Source organism: Danio rerio, chromosome 3, assembly GCF_049306965.1.
Source record: "Danio rerio strain Tuebingen ecotype United States chromosome 3, GRCz12tu, whole genome shotgun sequence".
In the NCBI taxonomy this organism is placed as follows: Eukaryota; Metazoa; Chordata; class Actinopteri; order Cypriniformes; family Danionidae; genus Danio; species Danio rerio.
In genome coordinates, this window is record NC_133178.1 from 13,636,160 (window position 1) to 13,663,153 (window position 26,994).

Genomic DNA, 26,994 nt, shown 5'->3' on the forward strand with positions numbered 1-26,994 from the left:
ATATATATATAAACTGTACCTTTAAACAACACGAACATTTAGCAAATAATATAAACAAATATAAATATCCCGCTCGCTTTCTGATCCTTGTCTTGTTCTCTTACACCCCTTTGATGGGTCACATCCTCTACAAAAACAGTTGCGATTGGCTCTTGCGTGCTGTGCTCTTCACAGATGAATGACACTGATAAGATGCAGGCGGCATTTGGTAGTACCCTATTTAAACATGAGATTTTTAAACCAGATCAAAAGTTAGCGGGAACAGTCGGGTAGAAAACGGGGTGGGTCGGGTGCGGAATTAAACCTTGCGGCTGCAGGACTACAAAATTAGACCTCTACTTGAAGTTTATTCATAAACTAATTTCGAGAGGATCACGTGCTTATGATTTATCATGGCCGGTCCCGCATTTGCTAATCACTATCTTCCAATCACATGAGCCCTAAGCTACTATAAATAACCACAGTTTTCATCTCATTATATCTTCGTTTGGAAGAAACCTCCCTCCTCCCCTATTCTCCTCCTTTACCTCTGATTGGGTGGCACAGCGGCCCAGTGGTTAGCACTGCGAGCCCCACATTAAGAACACTGCCGGCCCTGGTCCCTTAGGGCCGGTGGGTGTTTATGTGAGGAGTTTGTATGTTCTCCCCGTGTCCGCGTGGGTTTTCCCCGGGTTCTCTGGTTTCCTCCCACCATCCAAAGACATTCAACACGTATAACAATCAAGCATTTGCCTAACCCCGGTGTTCCCTTAGCTACCGCAGTCGGGGAGTTCTGAGATCCACCGAGCTCAGGCTCCCCTCTCGCTCTGCCAACGGGAGGAAGCCCCGGGCTCGAGGATCCCTTAAGCTCGGGGCTCTCTCCCGGGACAGCCAGCCAAACAAGCTTTTATAAATCATCAGCTAAGTGTGAACGCTTGAATATACATAAACATCAGAGTGGCCGGCGTCACTTCCTTACAGGTACAGTTTACTAACAAGGTGACCGCGTCAGATACTGCATCTGCCATATACAGTACGTAATACAGCATTTGCGGTCATTTTCATGCGAATGTAATGTGGATCAATTTGTAACAAAAAAAAAAAAAAAACCGTGAAAAAACACTTGCAAGGAAGAAACTTTTCTGTTTTTGGAAACATCATTGTCATGTAAACGTAGTCTTACTCTTTGTCTGTCTGTCTGTCTCTTTTTCTGATCTCAGCCAGCACATCTCTCTTCCTCTCTTCCTTCTACTCTCCCTCTGCTACACTTTCTTTTGGCAAGATCTGCCATTCCCACAGCTCAGCCACGTCCATCTTTCTCTCCGTCTCTCTCTCTCTCCGTCTCTCTCTCTCTCTCGCTCAATTTCTCTTTTTGGCAAAAGCCACCTCACATGATCTGCAAACATGCTCATATCATCCTCACATCTTTTATACTCTGATATACAAGCTGACTTGTTAGCATACTTCACATACTTCAGCATGTAAACAATCATCCCAGAACCCCATTATTTCATCTTGCGCCTGATTTGTCGTTTCTCAAATAGTTTTTCTGTGATTATGAATCTCTCACATGAAAACAGACACATCCAAACAGACATCCTTACAAAGTTAGCATTCATTAGTGGTGTGTGCGAACGCTCCGATCACTGTATGTAGGGTTTATACACTAGAGTTAGTGATACACAGTGGAAGTCAGAATTATTAGCCCTCCTGTATATATTTTTTTGTTTAACGGAATAAAGATTTGTTCAACACACGTTTGTTCTAACATAATAGTTTTAACAACTCATTTCTAATAGCTGATTTATTTTATCTTTGCCATGATGATGACAGTAAATAATATTTGACCAGATATTTTTCAAGATACTAGTATTCAGCTTAGTGACATTTAAAAGCTTAACTTGGTTAGGTTAACTAGGCAGGTTAGGGTAATTAGGCAAGTTATTGTATAATGATGGTTTGTTCTGTAGGTTCGAAAAAAATATAGCTTAAAGGGGCTAATATTTTTTACCTTAAAATGGTGTTTAAAAAATTCAAAACTGCTTATATTGTAGCCGAAATAAAACAAAAAAGACTTTCTCCAGAAGAAAAAAATTATAGGAAATACTTTGAAAAATTAATTGCTCTGTTAAACATCATTTGGAAGATATTTGAAGAAAAAAAAATCATAGGAAGACTAATAATTTTGACCTCAACTGTATAAATTATAATAATTTGTATGTATTGTTTATGTCTGTATTTATTTAATTTTTGTTTCTGATATATATATATATATATATATGTATGTATTTAAAGTTTTTTCATTAACCAGGTGTTTTTTCTCAATGACTAGGTGGAAGATAAGTTAAATATTGTCAGATGTAAATATTGTCTTTGTGTAATTAACCATGGTTATTGCTTTGTTAAACCAGTTCTAGAGCATAAAGCAGTGGTTCCCAAACTACTAAGTACCATCTCAGAAAAAAATGGTCTCAACGAGTACCACCATATTGACCAGTATTGAAATACAGTATAGCAGGCCTAATTAACCAGCTGCTGCTCTGCACAGTTTAAAAACCAGGCAGATTAATTCCTATTATTAGGAATACAGTATGTATTATTTTCAGCCACTTTAAACATTATACATAGTTTGAACATTAACACTGCACTGTGCTTACAGATAAAAAAATAAATTAATTAAACGTGCTTCTAAAAGTTAATTAAAATGGTACTGTTAGTAAGAAGAAAACTGCTAAACTTACATGTTAAATGTTAACATATAGTAACCTATTCATCAAAACCTGTAAATGGTTCTTGGAACTCATAAATATGAGCTATATTTCATCATATTCATATAAAAACTCTTTTTTTTTGGGGGGGGGGGGGGGGGGGGGGGGGGGGCATGTATATATGACTTATTTGTATATCTTTAAAATCTAAACATTGACTTGCATTTTAAATATATGAATTGGATTTACATATTTAAATTTGAAGTTAGATCGGCTTACTGTGCGTTAGAGTAGGCTTTGTGTGTCAGAAAAGCAGGTGATTATACTATTCCTGTAAACATTGGGATTTAAAAATAAGAGATACGCCCCCAACAACCATTACAAATATAGGGAGGGGATTACCTTCAAATGATAGAATACATAACAAACATTAGAAAATTGAAAATAAAAAAAAGATTTAGCCTATTAAAATCAATTTACTGATCACATCAGTGTTATCGTATGCGTCAAAGGATAAAAAAAAACATTTTTACACACTTTTTTTTTTTTTTTTTTTTTTTTACTTTTTTTTATAAATTTCTCCGTGTATCACTAGAAGGAAGCCTGTGTACCACTAGTGGTGCACGTACCACAGTTTGAGATCCACTGTCATAAAGCAAAATAAATATTATAATCTGTGACATGAATACAAAAAGCTTGTGTTCAACACGAATGTAGGCCTGTAATGACCTTTTAAAAGTACTCTGAGGGTATCAATTTTGCTGTTAGTTTTGGAAAAGAAACAGCACTTTAATAATGCAACAGTAAAGATTTATAATGAGACACAAATTCATTTAGATTGATCTATTTACACAGTAAAAAATGCTGAGTTCCATACATTATCTATCTATCTATCTATCTATCTATCTATCTATCTATCTATCTGTCTGTCTGTCTGTCTGTCTGTCTGTCTGTCTGTCTGTCTGTCTGTCTGTCTGTCTGTCTGTCTGTCTGTCGGTCGGTCGGTCGGTCGGTCGGTCGGTCTATTTATTCATCTGTATGTCTGTCTATTCGTCTGTCTGTCTGTCTGTCTGTCTGTCTGTTCGTTCGTCTGCCTGTTTGTCGATCTATTCATCTATCTGTTTGTCTGTCCGTCCATCCGTCCGAATGTCTGTTTGTCGATCTATTCATCTATCTGTCTATCTGTCTATGCATCCATTAGTCTGTCCGTCCGTCTGTCTGTTTGTCGATCTATTCATCTATCTGTCTGTCTATATATCTATCCGTCTGTCCGTCCGTCAGTCCATCCATCTGTCTGTTTGTCGATCTATTCATCTATCTCTCTGTCTGTCTATCCGTCCATCCATCGTTCCGTCTGTCCTTCTGTCTGTCTGTCTATCTATCTATCTATCTATCTATCTATCTATCTATCTATCTATCTATCTATCTATCTATCTATCTATCTATCTATCTATCTATCTATCTATCTATCTATCTGTATATACGTCCGTCCATCCATCCATCCATCCATCCATTTATCCAATAATACATCCGTCCATCCATCCGTCCGTCTGTCTGTCTGTCTGTCTATCTGTCTGTCTCTCTATATAAATGAATATTTGCAAAGACTTAATTTGAAAAGAAAAAGTTTAAATAAATAATTAAATCGTGTATGGTTTGGAGTTCAAAATAGCCTTAAACTTTATAGAAAGGCATTGAAGCTCTCTCTGAGGTGTAGCACATCACCCGATTCATTTTCCAGCCCCCCTTCTCAACCATTCGCGTCTGCCCACATATGGTTTACTCAGAACGTGGTTTATTTCAGGCCAACATTTACCTTCCCGAGGTCAGCGAATCCTCTTTCCCAGCGTCCTCCGCTCTCTGCTGGCCAGTGACAGTCACTACACCCTCCCCACACTCGCATTTGAGCACAATCATGAAATTTTTTTCCCACACCGCACTAAATGCACTGCATCTGTAAGTGGCCGCGTTCGCATCAGTGTAAATACAGATGGAAGTTTTAGACGCTAAATTGGGCCGACTGCGCTGAAATCACAGCACACAAACACCCAGCGACAGATGTGTGTGTATGTGTGTTATCTCTCTCCTTTCGGCTCAGTTCTGCATGGCTAGTAAATGGATTAGATTACGATAAGGTGTGTGTGCATGTTTGCGTGTGTGTCTTTGATGTGTGTACATAGTAAATGTATAGATTAGACGCTGGCCGTTATCCTCTGAGAGCGGCAGACTGTGTCTATCCGTGCCAGCTGCTTGGTTACATCTCTCTAATCAGACCAGAAGAGGACAGAACATGAAAGAGATGGGCAGCATGCCAACTTCTCGCTCTCTCTCACGCTTTTTTACCCTCTTTTTATTTTTTTCCCCCATCCAGTTTTTTTCATTTCTCAGCCATACCATGCGTCCACGTTTCTTTTAGGTTAAAGCTGCTGTTGTGAATGTCTCTGTTCCCCCTCCCCGTTCTCTGCTTCTCGCTGTCTTTCTGTGCTGTGCCGGGTGTGTAGTTGGCACTGGATGGGCACAGACGGGCACACAGATGGGCAGCGGACGATGCAGGGCAGATCTCTACACACCTGCTCCTCTTTGGCATGACCCAGACCAGACAAACACACACACACATGCGTAAACAGAAGCGTAGTCTACATTTGTGTATTCGTAAACACATGAACACAAGGACCTTAAAGAAACAGTTCCCATGAAAAATAGAGTGAGTTAAAACTATTAAAATGTTTTAATTAAATTAAAATGTAACTGTGTGTGTGAATGAAATACTTATTTGAATTATTTGTAAATAATATAAATAAATAATATATATAAATAATATATATGTAAAGAAAAAATGGTTATTTTATGTTTTTTTCCGGCACCTGGGCACCTGTGCCGGAAAAAAAAAACATAAAATAACGGCTGTTAAATTACAGAAATCTACCGTAAGATGACAGGCGTTAAATTACAGAAATCTACCGTAAGATAACAGACATTAAATTAGAGAAATTTCCCGCAAAATTACAAACATTAAATTGCAGAAATCTACCATTAAACAACAGCCGTTAGGTTAGAGATTTACCGTGAAATAACAGACGTTTAAGTACAGAAATCTACCATTAAATAACAGATGTTAAATTACAGAAATCGACCGTAAAATAACATCCGTTAAATTACAAAAATTTACTATAAAATAACAGAGGTTAAATTACAAATATTTACTATAAAATAACAGAGGTTAAATTACAGATATTTACTATAAAATAACAGCCGTTAAATTACAAAAATTTATTATAAAATAACAGCCGTTAAATTACAGAAATGTATTATAAAATAACAGATGTTAAATTGCAGAAATTTATTATAAAATAACAGATGTTAAATTGCAGAAATGTATTTTAAAAATACAGATGTTAAATTGCAGAAATTTATTATAAAATAACAGATGTTAAATAGCAGAAATGTATTTTAAAATAACAGATGTTAAATTGCAGAAATTTATTTTAAAATAACATCAGTTAAATTAACAAAAATTTGCTATAAAATAACAGACATTAAATTACAGATAATTACTATAAAATAACATTCGTTAAATTACAAAAATTTACTATAAAATAACAGCCGTTAAATTACAAAAATGTATTATAAAATAACAGATGTTAAATTGCAGAAATTTATTTTAAAATAACAGCCGTTAAATTACAAAAATTTGCTATAAAATAACAGACGTTAAATTACAGATATTTACTATAAAATAACAGCCTTTAAATTACAAACAAAATACTATAAAATAACAGCGGTTAAATTACAAAAATTTACTATAAAATAAAAGCCATTAAATAAAAAAAATTTACTATAAAATAACAGCCGTTAAATTACAGAAATTTATTATAAAATAACAGATGTTAAATTGCAGAAATTTACTTTAAAATAACATCAGTTACATTACAAAAATTTACGATAAAATAACAGCTGTTAAATTACAGAAATCTATCGAAAAAAATAAAAAACGTTAAATTACAGAAAACAACCGTTAAATAATTTACCAAAAATTTTAATTTAGGGAAATTTCTATTATTTAACATCCGTTATTTTACATTTTTTATATATTGATACACACCCGTAGTATTGTCATCATTTAAGATGCATTAAATGGATAAACCCACACAATTATACATACTATAATAATGGAAGGCTATTCAAAAACAACAAATTTGAAATATTAAAATAAGAAGTTGCAAGTTTACACTGCTCTAAATTCATATATTTACTGCACCAGTGTATTAAAAATAAAAATAAAGTAATATTACATTAAAACAGTACCATCAAATAAAGCTTTTAATATTATTAATGCTTTATATTAGCACGCACACAACTGGTATAACTACAACAATAACAGTCAGGATTGTCGGTCTCATATGAAGCAAGAGATCGCAATGATATATGATGTCATGTGCAGGTGTTGCAGTGCTGCCCTATTTATTAGGGGTAAATTTTGAAGCCCTTCACATTAACACTCTGTTTCAAGGGCCAAGGGGAAGGGGTAGGGTATACAAAAACAGAATTGTAATTAGGCTTTGGTAATAATATCAAGTCATATAAAAGTTTTTTTTTGTACTTTTATTAACTAAAACAGTGCAGCATGAACACTCTACTAAACACTTTTTTTTAAAGTGCCAATTTTTATTTATTTATATTTTTAATCAAGCATGCTTGGAACGGCATCATCCTGGCACGTAAGCAAGGCCCAATATAGATATGCACTGCCTGCCATTATGTTAAAAATTGCAATATGTGCAACCAGTGATTGCATCCACATCACATATGCATGTACGCCGACACCCACACGCATACAAATGCACATAGACACACACACATACACACACAAACACACACACACACACAGACATATCTAAAAGAGGAAATGCAAATCCATGCCCAGTTTTGCACCGCAGGACCCCAATGCATTACACACACACACACACACACACACACACACACACACACAGACACACACACACCTGCCACTTCTACACATCCCCAATTCACATCCACCTCCCTGCAAGCGGACGCATACATATTAATCTAGAAGCATGCAGGGCCAGGGGGGTCCGGAGCAGGTACAGACCCCCTTTAAAAAAGCGCAAGCTGCCCAACTTGACTCGCTGCAGGGGCTGCTGGGAAACGCAGGGCTGAGGGGGCGCGGGCACAGGATGGAGTGTGCTTTCATAAGATAGGAAATGAATAAATAAGTGCCGGTGGAGGGGGGCAAATACTCAAATAAAGTCCAATAAAAGAGCTCAGAGAACATCTGTGTGGGATCGCCGTGGGGATTAGGAGGGTTTGGAACATTTTAAGCGCATTACGGATTAAAAAAAAGGTCAGAATGTTTAGCAACATACCGATAAACCTCTTAAGCAAAACCCAATTGGAAAAGCTGTGCTGCCTCTTCATTCTGCACCGTGTGTGTGAATGTGTGTGTGTGTGTGTTTGTACCGAAGGTGTGGAGGCGTGCATTGGGTTTTTGTTTTTGTTTTTTCAGGGAAATGCATTGCACATTTTCATGCGGTATACATTTTCCATCTATTTGTCATCATAAGCCGTAACGTTTGATTCCAGGGGATCTAACATGCCTCTCCAACTAAAACACACACACATACAGAGAGAAGTAATGTTTCCTCTTTAGGGCAAAGATACATTTGCACCCGTTTCATGTCAAGTTAGCATTGAAGTTAGAAAAACTGACCTTTTTACTTTTACTAGTGTTTTTGTGCACATGGATTATTCTTCTAAAGTTTTCATTATCGTCAAACGAGAGTTAGCATACAGGAAAAACTGTAATATTGTCAATAATATTTCATTAAAATATATATATATATATATATATATATATATATATATATATATATATATATATATATATGTATATATATATATATGTATATATATATATATATATATATATATATATATATATATATATATATATATATATTTTTTTTTTTTTTTTTTTTATATATATATTTATTTTTATTGTTTTTTAGATGAATATTTTAAAATGTAATTTATTCACCTAACTCTTCAGAAATCATTTAAATATGCAAATTTGATGATTAAGAAGCATTTCTGTCATTATCATCAGTGTCTAAAACATTATGGTCTCTATTTTAATGATCTAGGTGCAAAGTCTAAAGCGCATGGTGCAAAAGCACTAAGGGCATGTTCAAATTGACTTTTGCTAATTTAAGGATGGAAAATACGCTCCCAAGTGCATGGTGTAACAGGGTTGTGCTTATTATTTTAATGAGTTATGGGTGTGTTTTGAGCATAACCTGCAATAAACCAATCAGAGCCTCATCTCACATTCCCTATAAGAGTCAGTTACGTCGTGCCAGGGTACATTTGCCATTTACATGGCGGACATTGTAAGTGGATAAACAGAATGCTTCACTAGCGAGAAAACAGTCAAACAAACCATCTGCAGTGTGAGGATAAAGAACGAGCCTCCTCCATTCAGCCTCTTTACTTTCTCTTTTACTCCTTTACTTTCATGGATAAGGAAACGTTGGAAACTCACTGCACTGAAGACATCCTTTACCCAATGTATTTAATTTCATTTGTTAAGCGCATGATTTGTTTCAAAACCATTTCTAAATTCAGTTCTAATTTCCAGCAATTAAATAAATGAACAATAACAACGAAGTGTGGTCAAAAAACTGAGTTATAACCAAACTTAATCCTATGCCCCATATGGTTCAAAATTTAAGCTTGTTTTTAATAAAACAAATATAAATAGGCATTTAATAAATAATACTAATGATAACAATAACATTTTACAAAAGCAAATTGTCGTGAATAAGAAGAAGGCATGGAGGCAGTGGTTTATATTTATGTAGAAAATAATAATTTTTAAAAATCCTTTAATTCTTTTTCACATGTAAAGATATTTTTATATTGCTATATGTGCTGTGTGTATTTAGCAATGTGTACGCATTTAAGGCGCACAACTAACGTGATATGTGCTGGATTGCTGTTTCTCAAATTAGCAACACACCAACAATGCCCCTTAAAACACATCTATTTTAGACCTGAACATCTATGAGTCCATAAAGTGGCGCAAATGTATTTGCTGTTTAAACAATGTGGCTCAAAGTGAGAAAATTAAGCTTGCGCTGGTCAGAAAATAGCAACACATCACACTACTCGTCTTAGGCCTTGTTTCGCCAGGTGTATGATAGGGCCCTATAAATGTCTTTAAAGACATGTTTGTTCAATTTAATGCATCCTTGCAACATATAAGTATTAATTTCTGAACTTTTCCCCTATAAGTTAGTACTTTCAATGATTTACTAAGGATCTAAAAGCTTAAATATTCATACTTTTACTATATAAGCACAGTAGGGCTGCACGATATTGGAAAAATCTAACATTGCGATATTTTATTGTGCTGCGATATTATATTGCAATAAGAATACAATTTCAGCAGATGACTCGAATAGCTCTGTTTGGAATAAAATCATCATCATTGGAAAAATCTTGTAGACGAGTAAATCAAAGAAATTGAAAGATTAAATAAATAAGATAGAGCAAGGATAAAGTATTAAATAAGTAAAGTATTCAGGTTCAGTATAACGATACAATATTATCACGATATTTTGCCCCCAGTAAGAATAGATCCCGATATCATCGATATATCACAAGAAAGTCATCAACAATATATTATGATATTTGTAAATGAAGAGGGAAAAGTGTATATAAAAAAGCGTATATATTTCTTAAGGTCGTTCCACACTCAAGACTAAAATTTTCCTGTGTGTTTTTTTTCGTATTCATATGCGAAAAATTCATCATGTAAACAAACTTTGCACACCGAGTCCAATGTGTAATGTTAACGCATTACGAGAACACGCTATACATTTCGGACTCAATTTAAGCAGGGAAACTTTGTTCTCCTCTCTTCTACAAAGAAAAGGAAAGAGAAATAGGCTACATAGTGTTCATCCAAGACAGAGACAGGAGAGTTCAGCTCATTAATAAAGATCTGTGCTGATTAACCCGAAATGCACACAAAGTGAGGTCGAATTTATATTTTACTGTGCAACATGTACGGATGGATTTTGGATTCAGTTGGCAATAACCCTTTAGAATTGCAACATTGATATACGTCCAGTCCACAATTACGAGAAGCTGCGCTATGATTATCCCGAAATGCAAAGTTTACTTAAACAAATCCTGAACAGAGACTGGCAGTACCTGTAGACATTATGATGGATGGCGGCCACGTTGACGTGTCGAAGCAATGAATTGAAAGCGGACCATGAGGCGTCAAGCTTTTTATTATAACATCTATGAGCAGTTACATCTGAAGTATCAAAACACCTCTTAAAGCGATTTTTTTTCAGATGCGAAAAGTGTACAAATTCGAACTGGGTTAGATTTTTTTTATGATGGACAAAAATTTCTGAGACAATACGACTGACAACGTGAGGCCGAATTTATTTTTTAACGTGCAAAATGTACAGACAAAAATTTCAGATTCAGTGTGCAATAACCTTTAGAATTGGTAGCGTGCCGACATATGGTGCAATAGCACATCAGGGCGTCGTGGTTTCGAATCTCGGCTCGAGGACATTTTCCTACCCTACCCCTCTCTCTCTCTCCCACTTCGCTTCCTGTCTCAATACAGTCCTATCTAATAAAGGCAAAAAAAAAGGCCAAAAATAAATCTTAAAAAAAAAATTTTGCGTTAATATATGTTCGATTCGCCATTACGAGAAGCACTGCTTCATGCATATTGCTATTTTGTCCTGCCCCTATTATTGTATAATCAAAATGTAAACACTGTACATTCTTCATAGCTGATTAACTATAATAATCCCAACTTCACATTGCAAATGTTACGATGTGAATATTCCGAATGCACACATTGCAATATCGATGTTGATACGATATATTGTTAAGCCCTAAAGCAGTGGTCACCAAACTTGTTCCTTGAGGGCCAGTGGGCAGATTTTAGCTCCAACCGTAATCAAACCCACCTGAACAAGCTAATCAAGGTCTTACGTCCAAGCAGGTGTGTTGAGGCAAGTTGGAGCTAAACCCTGCCGGGACACCGGCCCTCCAGGACCGAGACTGGTGACCCCTGCCCTAAAGCATAGTATCAAAGGCTGCCTTTAGTTGGAGTTTGGAGGTTGTTATAAGATTGTAAATGAACATCCTCCAAAAGCAACAAATTGACTTGAATTAAAATCTCATTACGTAGAAAATTAATACTAAATAAAAGTTTTTTTTCTTTTCTCATCGAAATATTCAAAGTTTATTCAATTCGCTAAAAAAATGCCTTATCAAAAATCTCTCAGCGTTCCTATAGGTCAAACTCATTTAGTGTAACTATAATAAGACAGAATGCTCTAACAAGTGCAGTCATTTAAGAGTTTGTGCATGCTAAATCACTCAATTATACGTTGTCTTTTAAGAAACGGATGTGTGGACGATCAACGTTTGCCGTTTAGGGAAGGTAATAAATTTTAACGCCCTGTCAAACAATCGCTTTCCATTTAAAACTTACTGAGGAACTATTTTACCATTGTAAAGACACATTTGTAATGTAAAAACCCCACAGCCACAGTGTGTGTGTGTGTGTGTGTGTGTGTGTGTGTGTGTGTGTGTGTGTGTGTGCATCCCAGTATCTTTGGCATTGCGTGTTCTGGGTCCTTTGACTGTGTGTGCTGGGAAGATAAGGATTAGCAAGAACATTGTTGGATGTGTGTGTGTGTGTGTGTGTGTGTGTCTGTGTGTGTGGCTGCATGCTGATAACAGTGTTGATTGGACTCCATAGGCTGGAGTCTGTGCTCTAATAATGGACAGTCTTTCCTTTGTGTGTTTGAGTTTTGATGATCTGGCCCCCTGCTCATCTGCGCTTTGTCCGTGCCCAATAGCGCGGCCTCTCGCATTCACTCGCGTCCAGTTCTGCATAGTGAGCTGCACTAATGTGCCATGTAATTGGATTGGAGGTCATCCGAGACATCTCCCTAAGCTGAACTCATACTTCCACACCACAAGGGGGCGGTAAGCAATAGAGGCCGAGATTGCCAAATTGCAGCACTTAAGATAGAGGGAATAATTTGTCCAATGGACAGTCTTATAGATGACAGATACCCATTATTGCATATAATTGGTATATTACAATGCAATATTACATATAATTGGTATATTACAATGCAATATTACATATAATTGGTATATTACAATGCAATATTATATATAATTGGTATATTGCAAGGCAATATTAGAAATAATTAGTATATTAAAATAAAATATTACATATAATTGGTGTATTACGATGGAATATTACATATAATTGGTTTATTGCAAGGCAATATTACATATAATTAGTATATTACAATACAATATTACAAATAATTGGTATATAACAATGCAATATTACAAATAATTGGTATATAACAATGCAATATTGCATATAATTGGTATATTACAATGCAATATTACATATAATTGGCATATTACAATGTAATATTACATATAATTGGTATATTACAATGCAATATTACATTTAATTGGTAAATTACATTGCAATATTACATATCATTGGTATATTGCAAGGCAATATTTGATATAATTAGTATATATCAGTACAATATTACATATAATTGGTGTATTACAAAGCAATATTACATATAATTGGTATATTGGAAGGCAATATTAGAAATAATTAGTATATTACAATACAATATTACATATAATTGGTGTATTACGATGGAATATTACATATAATTGTTATATTGCAAGGCAATATTACTTATAAATAGTATATTACAATACAATATTACATTTAATTGGTATATTACAATTCAATATTACATATAATTGGTATATTGCAAGGAAATATTAGATATAATAATTAGTATATATCAGTACAAGATTACATATAATTAGTGTATTACAGTGCAATATTACATATAATTGATATATTGCAATGCAATATTAAATGTAATTGACATTGGTATAATCATGAAAACACTATAATACATGGAACATGTATTTATTTTGTTTAATTTGTGTGTATACAGTGTATGCATGTATGTGTATATATACAGTAGTCAAACTTTCAGTTCTATAAAATGTCCTGGAACAAGAATTGTTGTTGTTAGGATGTTAGTAAAACTTTGATAAGTTGTTAATCTACTACTTCAAATATTAACTAACCATATATACTGTGTATTGCGCATCATTTATTCAACAATTTACTATGGCAGTATTATAGTGTTGTTGTGAATTTGGGACATGGCATCATAGTAGCATATTTATTTAAAGATATTTTCCTACATAATTATATTTTCAGGCTGATGTGGAGCTATTATTATTATGAAATATTACACTACCATCATTTTACTACCAAAGTAGATTGTGTAAACACTGAGTTGATCAAAGCCATTTCCTAAAGTTTTTTATGTGCAAATATAACATTAGAAACAGGAAAATGCTAACTAACCAGCAGTCACACCTCACAGTATAGGCCACAATGTGATTCTGCGAACAAAAAGCGCCGACAGTCCATATTCTCCCCCCTCAATTAGCATTTAGCACAAGTAGCTGAAAATAACCTTCATTTGCGAGGCTTTTAGCGTATCGCGTGTTGGTGGAGAGGTTTTTCTCTCTGTGAGAGGAGTGTGTCTGTGTGTGGGTGCTTTTGTAAGCTAGCTGGAATGCTCTGGTACCGCCAATGCTAAGATGGCTGCCAAGCGCTAAGATGGCTGCCAGGACTCCATACAACAACAGCAGCAAGCGGACGAGGGGGTGCGAGAGAGAAAAAAGAAGAGGCTGTCGCATTTGTTGTTTCTTTTTTGTCTCTTCAAAATATACAGCGTTGGTTTTAAAGCCACGTTCTGTTGATGCACATAATTAGGGTTGCGTGCTAAAGCTAAGCATCGCTACTGCTATTCTCCAGTCATCTTTGAGCCATATCTCCATATCTCTGTTGGACTTGACCACCCAGAACTGCACTAAAACCATGCTGTATGATGGGCTGAAATATTTCTCACTGTTCAGACTGACGTAAAGGCCAAACTAACTATGTGACGTCCTTCTGAAGGGCTATAGTTAGCCGAAACCTCGGTGCATATAGAAAAAAGAGGTTAAAGCAAGTCTCGGCCAATTCAAACAGCCGCAGGGGTCTGGTCTCGCTCCAAGATCACTATACTTTCTAAGATAAAAAGCCTACGGAGACATTGTCCAAACAATCTGATGGCTGCACACCAGCTTTTGTCTGCATCTCATGAGCTGTATGGCAGAGTTGGGTTTCACCAGGATGTATATTTTGCAGATTTATGGACTAGATTTTAGATTAGCAGCACAATTTAAAGCTAAAAATCGGACAATAGTGTGTTTCCTTTGTTTCGTTTGTGTTTTTACGTACAAATGGAGAAAAAAATGAAGACTGACCAAGTCTAGTTGTCGAATTTTTTTGTTTTTATCACTCCTGAAGTCTGTTGTCAGACTATTATATTGTATTTAATGATTAAAAATGGTTTTGTGTGTATATAAAATATTAGAATTTATCCTTTATGTATTGATCTAAGCAATACTAGCTTTTCAAAATCAGTTTGATTTACATATTTTCTAAGATAAAAACCCTAAGAAGACATTTTCCATACAACTCTATGGCTGCGCACCAGCTTTTGTCTGCATCTCATGAGCTGTATGGCAGAGTTGGGTTTCACCAAGATGTATGTTGTGCAGATTTATGGACTCGATTTCAGATTAGCAGCACAAGGTTAAGCTTAAAATGAGACATTAGTGTGTGTCCATTGTTTCAGTTGTGTTTTTACTCACAAATGGATAATTAAAAATGACTGAGCAAGTCTAGTTGTTGTAAATGATTTGTTTTTATCGCTCCTGAAGTCTGTTGTCAGACTAAAGGGTTGTATTTCAGGGTTAAAAATTGTTTTGTGTGTATATAAAATATTAGAACATAATCTCTGTTTATTAAGCAATACTAGCTTTCAAAATCAGTTTGATTTATATATTTTCTAATATAAAAACCCTAAGAGGACATTTTCCAAACAACTCTATGGCTGGGCAGCAGCTTTTGTCTGCATCTCATGAGCTGTATGGCATAGTTGGGTTTCACCAGGATGTATGTTTTGCAAATTTATGGACTCGATTTCAGATTAGCAGCACAATGTGAAGTTTAATATCAGACAATAGTGTTCATTGTTTCGTTTGTGTTTTTACTTACAAATAGAATGACTGACCAAGTGAAGTTGGTGTTTTTTATTTTGTTTTTTTACCACTCCTGAGGTCTGTTGTCTGACTTAAAGAGTTGTATTTCATGGTTGAAAATGGTTGTTTGTGTAAATAAAATATTAGAACATAATCTCTATTTATTGACATAAGCAATACTAGCTTTTAAAATCCATGTAGTTTGATGTGTACAGTTCTCTAACTATAAACAAAACAAAAAGTAGTTATAATGTGTTTTAACAAACGTAATATACACTACTTTTCTAAGGTTTCTTGAATAAAAGGGATAATTGCTGTTGTTTTAAATGTTCATTAATCAAAGAATTCGGAAATAAAATGTATTATGGTTTCCACAAAGATGATTAAGCCGCACAATGTTTTTATTCTTAAAAATAGTTTGCAATGTCTCTTGAGCAGCAAATTATCATACTGTGTTATAATAGCATCATGTGACTTGCTAAATATTCAGCCTTGCATCACTAAATAAATGGCATCACTTAAAATATATTCAAGTTGACAAGTTATTTTAAATCATAAAAATATTTGACAATAATACAGTCTTTTCTTCAGCCTAAATGAGCTTAGGAGATTTACAGAAACGGTAAAAAATGACCCCAAGCTTTTGAACACAAGCGTTTAACAAGGTAAATTCTAACTAACAATAAGACAGAACAGCAGACTTCATGGATAAAGGTCCAGATTTTGCCTGAATATGATGTAAATGATCCAGAACTGGAGCACATTTTGCATGTCTCATTTCTAGCTGTGTCGTCTCAGCGCTACATTGAAAATGTGCTGGCAGAGAATATTGCGAATGTTCTACATCTGCTAATTGATTCAGGCACCTTTGGACTGAACCCAGCCCTCCTATGTTTAATTTGCTCTCTTTCTCTCTCTCTTTTTCCTCTCGGCTCTGCAGAATCTGGACAATCGGATAACTCCAACCAGCAAGGAGAAGCAGACATCAAGCCTCCGCCCAATGGTGGGTTTTAAATCAATGAAAATCTCACACACACAAACATCTAAACACTATTCAACACGGGAGCTTAAAGGGATAGTTCACTCAAAACTGAAAATTCTATCATCATTTACTCTCACTTTACTTGTTTCAAACCTGTTTGACTAATAATATTTGTTTCTTTTGGCTTTTGAACACAAAAGAAGATACTTTGAAGAATGTTGGAAACCTGCAATCATTGACTTCCATAGCGTTTGTTTTTCCTGCTATGGACATCTGAAATGGTTTAACTTTCTTCAAAATATCTTCTTTCGTGTTTAACAGAAGAAAGAAACTCATAAAGGTTTGAAACCACTTGAGAGAAAATAAATGCTGAGAAATTTAATATTTGAGTAAAAATTGAAACAATATTTTTGAATATTGTTTCTAAAGGCCCCAGTACAGTTCATTTGTATGCTTATTTACTGCAAAAAAGGTGTTTCATAGTATAATGTTTGCGAACAAGCCAAGTTTAATTTTAGTGTGGGTAAGCTGCTTAAAATTATGAAAAAAGAGCTGCAAACAACATTTTTGCCAAGATTTTGTTCAAAATAATGCCACATTAGTTCATTTTTTGATTTTACTTTAAGTTTATCCAGGCCAGAATTAAAACAGAGTAACACATTCGTTTAAGTGCCAATTCTCACTACTAACTAGTGACGTATTACCCACCTATTATTAATATATTCCCTTTTGTAAATATATTTTGCCCACACACAACTACTACCTTAATAAATATTAATAAGCAGCAAATTAGCAATTCATTAAGGCAAGTCATAGTTATTGGATTGTTTATAGTGATAATTGTACCTTAAAATAAAGTGTGACCAAAATAGATCTTAATATGAAAGCTCTACCAAACTACTTGTTTTGATTATCCCAAAATCGGTTTCTCCAAATTCTGTACAAGCTATTAGAAGCTCATTTATCAGGTGAATAAACATATATACAGTAGTAATTTCATTGACACTGATTGCAGTATATATTTTTCAGTCATAAAACGTCAATAGTCTTAGCACACAATAACACTCCAGTTTTTTTTTTTTTTTACAACGAGCGCCCTATAAAGGCTTAAATGTTCATTTCTCCCAAAAACTCATTGTCAGTTGTCATCATTTACTCATATTTATTTGTTCCTAACCTGTATTACTTTCTTTCTGCTGTTGAACACAAATGAAGATATTTTGAAGAAAACCTGTAACCATTGACTTCCATTTCTTTTTCTTATAACCCAACTACTACCTTAGTCAATATTAGTAGGCAGCAAATTACCAGTTAATTGAGGCAAGTCTTAGTTGATGGTTTGTTAATAGGGATAATTGTACCTTAAAATAAAGTGTGAGCAAATTAGTTCTTAATATGAAAACTCTACCAAACTATTTTTTTCGATTTTCCCAAAATCGGTTTCTTCAGATTCTGTACAAACAATTAGAAGCAATATATATTTTCCGAAGTCATAAAACCTCAACAATCTTTTAATAACACACAATAACACTCTTTCCAATGAGTGCCCTATAAAGGATTAAAAGCAGAGTTCTCCCAAAAACTCAAAGCTGGGTCATTATTTTATTTATTCAAAACTTTTTTGACTTTCTTTCTTCATGTTGAACACAAAAGAAGATATTTTGAAGAACGCTGAAAACCTGTAACCATTGACATCCATTTGTTTTTCTTATATTGGAAGTCAATGGTTACAGCCGCCTATTATTAATATATTGGTAAAGTACACTTTCTGCATGATCTTATTCTACATTGCTAATTCTAGATGATACCCAAACCCATCCACTACCTTAATAAATACCAATAACACTCCAGGATTTATTCCAGTGTATGCCTTATAAAGGGTTAAAGCAGGGGTCACCAATCCTGGTCCTGGAGGGCCGGTGTCCCTGCAGGGTTTAGCTCCATCTTGCCTCAACACACCTGTCTGGATGTTTCAAGTATACCCAGTAAGACCTTGATTAGCTTGTTCAGGTGTGTTTGATTAGGGTTGGAGCTAAAATCTGCAGGACACCGGCCCTCCAGGAACAAGTTTGGTGAGCACTGGGTTAAAGGGACAGTACACTTAAACTCAAAATTTGGTCATTATTTACTCATCCTTTATTCATTCCAAACCTGTTTAAGTTTCTTTCTTCTGTTGAACACAAAAGAAGATACTTTGAAGAATGCTGAAAACTTGTGACCATTTCTAATTCCTTTTGTTTTTCCCATTATGGAAGTCAATGGTTACCGGTTTTCAGTTTTCTTTAAATTATTATTTTTTGTTTTGTGTGTGTTCAACAGAATAAAGAAACTCCAGGTTTTGGATGCACTAGTAAATAACGAGTAAACTTTTTCAAGTAGCACAACTCATCTGAACTCAATATAAAAAACAAGTGTGAGTGTTCGAAACGGCCTGATGGAATCTCACACACTGTTTTCCACTCCGCCTGCCAGTCAGCGGATCAATCTGTGCATGCAAATACGGGCCGTTTGATAGCATAAGCAAGATCTATTTACATTAACAATGTCACACACACACACACTCCTGATTCTTGCTCGAAATGCTAAAAAAAAAAGAAAGCCATTTCCATCTGAGTTTATTATAGTAAAGTGTTGCTAGGCCGGCTGTGACGGTGAATGGCGGAACGCTCATTAATCACTCTCTGATTGGCTGATGGGAACCACATGGCTGCGGCGCGGGCGACACTGAGCTCATGCGCCGGCCTCGCTGCGGTTAACCCACACACACATGCTGACCTCAGCCAGCACAGATGGGTGTGGAAGCATGGCTCATTCACCCGTTTTGCCCACACACACAAAAGTACATATTGAAAGCCCATATGCACGGCGAAAAAAGTATGTATATTTGTATTCAGCGTCTCACACACACACTTCAGCTGAGCACACACTCTTAACTGTGACATAAAGCATTTTTAGTGTCCTCATTAAGTTTAAGCTGAGATTGGAGCACCGGGTTGGAGTTTAACCATAAGTACAGGGTAGCCAGTTATTCCTGCGAGACGAGAGCATATGCCAGTCGATGGCTGTAATTATATGCTCCCGGCCTTTTTATGACAATCGAGCCCAGTTTATTTTGTGTGTGTGCGTGTGTTTGACAGGTGCAGATGAGTAAATAGAGTGCTCAGCATGAATGAGGATGCCCAAACCATTTGAAAAGGAACATTTGTATGCATTTTTGACAATCATGTTTGGTGCCTTTACACAAATCAGATTTATTAAACTGTTATATTTGTTAAAATAAGAGTTTGGTCACCGAACATCTTTAGGCATAGACATTTAACATTTAAAGGTGCTGTTTGTATGTTTTTGACTCTTCTAAAGCATAAAAATACCATAATATGTTTGCAGATATTTAAGAAACCTGCCAGGTAAACATACTTGTTTATCTGAGAAACAATTCTGAAGTCAGACATTCTGCTTTGAAACTGTTTTCTCCATGCCGGAACGCTGTGTTTGTTTTGGTAATTTTTACCTGTCCAATGCCAGTTTAGCTAATTATATTTCAGCACCCCGGGTTGCCTTGATGAAAAACCGCAAATTTCATTCAGTCATTCAGAAAGGCTCTTAAAGCATGCGTCCGTGACTGAAATACGACTTCTGGTGGACAGTAGCAGACTCCGAAATGAGACAGATTCAGTTCCACATGAGGTTATTATTTAACAAATGATTTAAATATTACAAACATAAACATCAGATGATCGGGTTACATTGTAACCTCGTGTCCTAACAACACACTTCATGACGAGATACACAGCGATAAGCAATTTGGCTGTTTGCACCGGACGAAACACGACAGAAATTTAAATACAGCCATTCAGAAGCACAGAATATGTACTCACTCACAAAATGGTAAGGTTTCTAATCTAATTAGTACATATTAGCCCTCTTTAACATTATTAATTGTACATGCTGAATCACTCATCTGTGTTTAAAGTAGCGGTTCTAGTTTGAATGGCAACCACCATGAGCTAACCATCCCATATATGCCCCCCCTTCAAGCTTATAAATAGTTGCTAGGTTACATCTAGTTTGTATAAAAAGGTCCATTAATCATGTACGTTTAAAAAAATGATTGTTGTTTTGCCCCAACTTTGGGTAAAATATGGACAAAACCAGAATTGGAATTATTAAAAATCTTTATATTTATTATAAATAAAATTATTATTATTATTATTATTATTATTATTATTATTATTATTATAAATAAATACCAGAAGTCAATCCTAAATAACAATGTAAAGACAAAACTGGAGTGATATGCTAAGATGCTAAGATCACTTGAGAAATATTTTGCATAAATAAGCTCCCTTTAAGCTCTATATTTTTTTCGATAGTCTATTGAACAACCCAATATTATACAATAAAGTGCCTAATTACCCTAACCTGCCTAATTAACCTGGTTAAACCTTTAAATGTCACTTTAAGCTGTATAGAAGTTTCTAGTCAAATATTATTTACTGTCATCATGGCAAAGATAAAATAAATCAGTTATAAGAAATGAGTTATTAAAACTATTATGTTAGAAATGTGTTGGAAAAAATCTTATAACAAATAAAAATCCGTTAAACAAAAATTGGGGATTAAATAAACGGGGGTTAATAATTCTGAATTCAACTGTATATTAAATTAAAAAAACAATGTTTTATAGCATATCTATTTATCTTACACCCGACTGAAGACCGAGAATTAATGTAGTCTTACCTCCCTTACTCTTTATCCCTACTTTCTGCTTCATAGCTGTGCTTAGTCAAAATAAGACCATCATCATACTATGTAAATTTCAGTTTTGTCAACTAGCAAAAGTGGCAGTGTATTAAAATTTTATTTAATATTAATTCATTTTAACATTAATATTTTGTTTTGTTAGATTAGTTAAAATATATATATATATATATATATATATATATATATATATATATATATATATATATATATATATATATATATATATATATATATATATATATATTTTATATATATAAAAATTCCATTATTGAAATATGAAGTTATTTTTATCATGCAATGGTTTTATGCATATTGAAGTTGCTGATGTGGCAATAAATAGGTAAATGAAGTTGTAGTTTTGGCTTCGCTGCTGACTAATCTAATGTATATGCACAAATGTATTATTGCAAACCATCCTACTGTATAATAAATATGAATTTAAAAGAGAGATCTGTGAGGGGAAGTGTTGGGGTAACGCATTACAGTAATGCAAGTTACATAATAATATTGCTTTTCTAAGTAACGAGTAATGCATTACTTTAAAAATTAGGTAATATTTGAGTTGCCTTTTAAAAAATGTAACTCGAGTTACTTTTTTGTTTCAATAATTCGCTTTTAAAAAGTAAATTTAAAAATAATAATACGTTAATTATTTTGAACACATGGAAGAAAAGGAATTGTACGTGAAAATGGTTTGTACTTCACTAATACGACAAAAAGCAGCAAACACATTGCTTTAAACCTTCATTGATCTATGGGCATGTAGAGCTCTGGGCTCAGGAAGCTCTCAGAAGATAGCATTATCCCACATTATTAGTTTTCGATGTGTTTTTTAAGGTAAATAAAGGTGTAGGTTATATTACTCATTGCAGAGCTCCTCTATTTAAAAAAAAGAAACCTGCAATATCTGAAAGAGATCAAGCCTTAGCCTGGTAAGAAAAAGCAATGCAAAAGTACTTTAAAAGTAAAGTAACTCATCGGCCCATCTGAATCTGCGCAGAGAAATCCGCAGATTTTTAGCCCATCACTGAGTCTCTTTATTTACTTGTGTAAATTTGTATTTATTCAGTTTTTAAACTAATTTCAGTAATATTATTGACTAATATGAAAATATTCATGATACGGTTATTTAAGATGGAAACGCTAGAGTTAATGCAACATTTAAAAATTATGACCCTTTTATGAATGGTGGTGGCAATTGAGCAGACAAACAACCAAATTATGCCAAAATAAGTGTTTATTTTACAAAGTGGATAAATGATAAACACAGTATATACAAAATAAAGAAAACAAGAATAAATAAATGGTTGTAATAAAGGGGAGGAGGAACAAAAGTGGCGCCAAAGAAAAGAAAATAATATAACAAACACAACTCAAACTACAACCCACAATCTCTATACTATCTAATAAAAGAAAGAAAAAGAAAAGTCTTCAGCGTTTTCACGCCCTATCTAAACTACACTTCTAAACACAAACGTAAACAAAACTTAGAATTAGTGGCGCACACTTCTAAACTAGTGTGTATAATACATTGGTATCTCCTATGTGTAGCAACATGTAGGTCACGTGACATCTACCCTGTTCCTCGAATCCCATTGATGTCGTATATCTGGTAATCAGAGAGAAAATCGATTTAAGCACAAATGATTATAACACACATAGCACAAGAAACTATCACATAATCCAGCCATCCAGCAAAACACACAGTCAACCAACATAGCAAACACACAACAGTGTACAAGCAAAAAGCAAGCCAGCTTTCGACTGCACCGGCTTCCTTTTAAAGTGGGGAAGTCTGCTTGTGATTGGACAATGATGATGTCATCGCAAATGGTAATGATGACTGGCATCTTGCTTATCCAATAGGTAGATGAGCTGGGCGGACCTAAAGAAACTTGATAGGTAGAGAAGGAGGGTGAGAAAAAAACAAAAAACAAACAAACACTGGCACAGATACTGAGCCGTAACATATTTATATGATTTATTTACAGTACATTTTGTAAAGTAATATTTTCTGTCTTTTAGTTGGTATACCTGTATCATATGATAGACTTGCTTTGTTTACCAAATAAGTGGATTTAGATGGATTTGCATTGTAAACTTTAAATAAAAGTTAAAAAGCTATTATGTTTTTATGTCATATATTAAGTTTTTACTTACGATACTCCCAAAATCATTCTGCATAAATCTGGAGATATTTTACAAAATTCTCTTCAGAAATGGCAGAAAATGTCTGCAGATTCTGTCTGGCCCTAGTCATTACTTACCATATAATGTAACCAAGTAACGCAACTAGTTACTTTTTAGGAGAGGAACTCAATATTGTAATGCGCTACTTTCAAAAGTAACTTTCCGCAACACTGGTGAGGGGTTGTACTCATTTGTTCTGAGCACTATATTGTTTTTTTTGTTTTGTTTTTTTCAACATAATTTGTTGATCATGTGTTTTCTCATTTCTTTCTTTCTCTGTTTTTTTGCAGGGCACTTAAGTTTCCAGGACTGCTTTGTGACGTCAGGTGTGTGGAACGTGGCAGAGCTGGTCCGTGTGTCACAGAGTAAGCCACATAAGCAGCGACTTTCTGAAATGTTACCACGTTATTAGAATAAATTATTATTATTATTATTATTTTTATTATTATTGCTGTTGCTAAAATAAATCATCATAACTCTAAAGTACCATAAAAATAGTAAGATAACTAAAAATGCGTTCATGTATTACACACACAGCAGGTCAAGTGTAAACAATCTCTTCTGTTCACTAATGGCGAGTTCAGACTGCATGATTTTAGCTCTGATAATGACTCGCCAACAGGCTTTGAGAAATCGCAGGCAAATGCCTGAAATCACAGGCAAATCAGTGCTCGTTCACGTGAGTAACAATCACACAGTGTGAACTATCAAAGACATTATCTGAGAAAATCGCTGATGAGTCTACAAAATGATGCCATGTGAAATGTGTTCTGATTGAAAATAACACCGCGATTACCTACAGCCAATGAGAGAGCAGCATCCACTAGTATGGGTATCTGCAGGCCAGCGGGAGGCTGGGGGAGAAGCTAAAAGGGCTACTTTTCTGTCTTTTTGGACCCAAGAAATGGAGGAAAAACTAGTGTATATTTGGCAGGAGCACCCATGTCTGTTTGACGTGTCATCTGAGCAATACCACAACTGAGTTGAAAAAGAAAAAAGTTAAAGAGAAATTGCTAATTCTCTTCAATAACCAGGTGAGCAAAATAAGTAAATTTTCTACCCCACTAAAGGCTTCTATCTCATTATGTAGGCTAGTTATTATTTAGGCAACAACGTGACCTCACGTTGTTTCCATGTCACTTCTTGCGTGTGTTTGGTTGAGACGTAGTTTGTGAACCGAGACAAAGTTGTTGACGATTCTGCCGATTGTAAAGTCATGCAGTGTGAAACCCCCTGTCTCTGATCCATCATCCAGTGTAAACAAAGCAGCAGAAGAACACTAGCCCAGATAGTCCTGCAGTGTGAATCATGCAGAAAATAGTGACCTCGTCATATGGTTGTGGAAAAAAATGAATTACTGTAGCTTCGATTCTCGATTGTTCAGAATTAATTCTGTTGTCAGTTTATATGGTGAAGGTGCAAGCCTGCCTGGACGTGAGCTAAAAACAGAAAAATAATAATCGATGACTGTATGCTGCATTTTATTTGGGCAAAGATGAACGAATCAAAGTATTTATTTTGTATTCCTGCCATGCCACAAATCGAAACCCCCGAATTGTCACAGATGTGCTGCTGTGGTTATTGGTCACCGTTTGGAATTGCTTAAAAATCACTACAAAATGTGGAAAATTAATGGCATCATAGATTACAGCAGAATATTACTGTATATAATCTGTATATAATATATCACTTCTGTCTTGTGTTCTGCAAATGGAAGTGAAAGAGTTGTTTGAACTAAAAGCAATTTGTAAAGCTCATTTTGGAGATTGGTGAATCAATTTGAAATTGAATCATGATTTCTTGAATCAGATTCAATCACGATCTCCCTAAAGGTTGCCACTCCTACTGTTCAACAAGGCTGCATTCAGTTTTTTAAAATAAATAAATAAATTCATAAAAACCTGAAAACTGTGGATTGAACATGCTGATTTGAGGGTCAATGCGTTTTTATTATTATCAATATTGTTTTGCTGCCTCATTTTTTTTGTGGAAACTGTGACGCATTTGTTTTCAGGACTCTTTAATGATTATAAAGATTCACATTTATTTAAAATAGAAATCTGAAATGTACAATATAAATATCATTTTTGTAATTTTTTGTTGTACTATAATTAAACAAAAATGTATAAAGAAATAAAAGCAAGCAAAAATAAAAATGCTTTTACTGTATGCGCTCATGTCACTTGAGAATCTTCAATGTTTCTGTGATTTTTACTTTATATCTGGCATTAAAGAAAGCTGTCATGTGAATAGTGATGCATGATGGGATTTATTAATCTGACTTCTCTTTGTTTTTATCTAATTTAGCACCAGTTGCCACAGCGACCGGACCCAACTTCTCTCTGGCCGACCTTGACAGTCCAGGATACTACAACATTAACCTGGGTCGCCGCTCCATTACGTCCACGCCATCTACCAGGTACACACAACATCACACACTCTTTTCATTCTGAGCGCCAAGTGCATTCAAATTGTTAAAAATTGGGAGCTTCCATGCTAAAATTTTAGAGTTACTCTGATTAATTAGTTCTGTTAAATGTAGTGATTGCTGATCTTTAGGGAACAAAACACAATGGTAGTGTTTACAGTTGTTTAAACTTTAACACAGTTTATTTGCTGTTTTTCATTTTTAAAAAGTAATTATTTTTACATTTTACTCGTTTTTTTAACCTATTTAAAATTCATCTTGAATAACTTTGCATACGAATAATTATATAGGGTAAGGATTAAAGATCATACTTTATTTTAAGGTTCAATTCTTGGCTATTGAAGGGATATTTTACTCAATTACTCACACTTCGCATGTCACAAATCTGTTGTTTTTTTCTGTCAAACACAATAGAAGATACTTTAAAGAAGGTTGGAAACAAGTGACCATTGACTTCCATTGTCACGGTCTTAGGAAGGCTAAGGGAGCGAGAACTCAAGTGCAACAAACTATGATTGATAATTAAAATAAAAAAGGGAAAACAAAAACCACCCCAAGGGAAAAAAAAACATAACTAGAACACAAATAGGAAAATAAACTTGGCTGGACTGGACTGGACTGGACTGGAGCAGGAACACAGGGGAAGTAATGACGATGAACTGGCACAGGACATTAGACAAGAGGAGAATATAACAGTAATAATTAACAAAACAAACAGG

The 26,994-nt window shown here is 34.7% G+C and overlaps 1 protein-coding gene across 50 annotated transcripts in view; it reads left to right on the plus strand.

The window, feature by feature from the left end:
- Positions 1-26,994, plus strand: part of nfixb (nuclear factor I/Xb) — a 287,289-nt gene that overhangs the window by 216,834 nt on the left and 43,461 nt on the right. For all 50 annotated transcript variants that reach the window (XM_009299287.5, XM_073943533.1, XM_073943519.1 and 47 more), the window contains 3 exon segments: positions 16,852-16,914; positions 24,138-24,212; positions 26,155-26,266. In XM_009299287.5, coding sequence (XP_009297562.1) covers positions 16,852-16,914; positions 24,138-24,212; positions 26,155-26,266 — 250 coding nt within the window.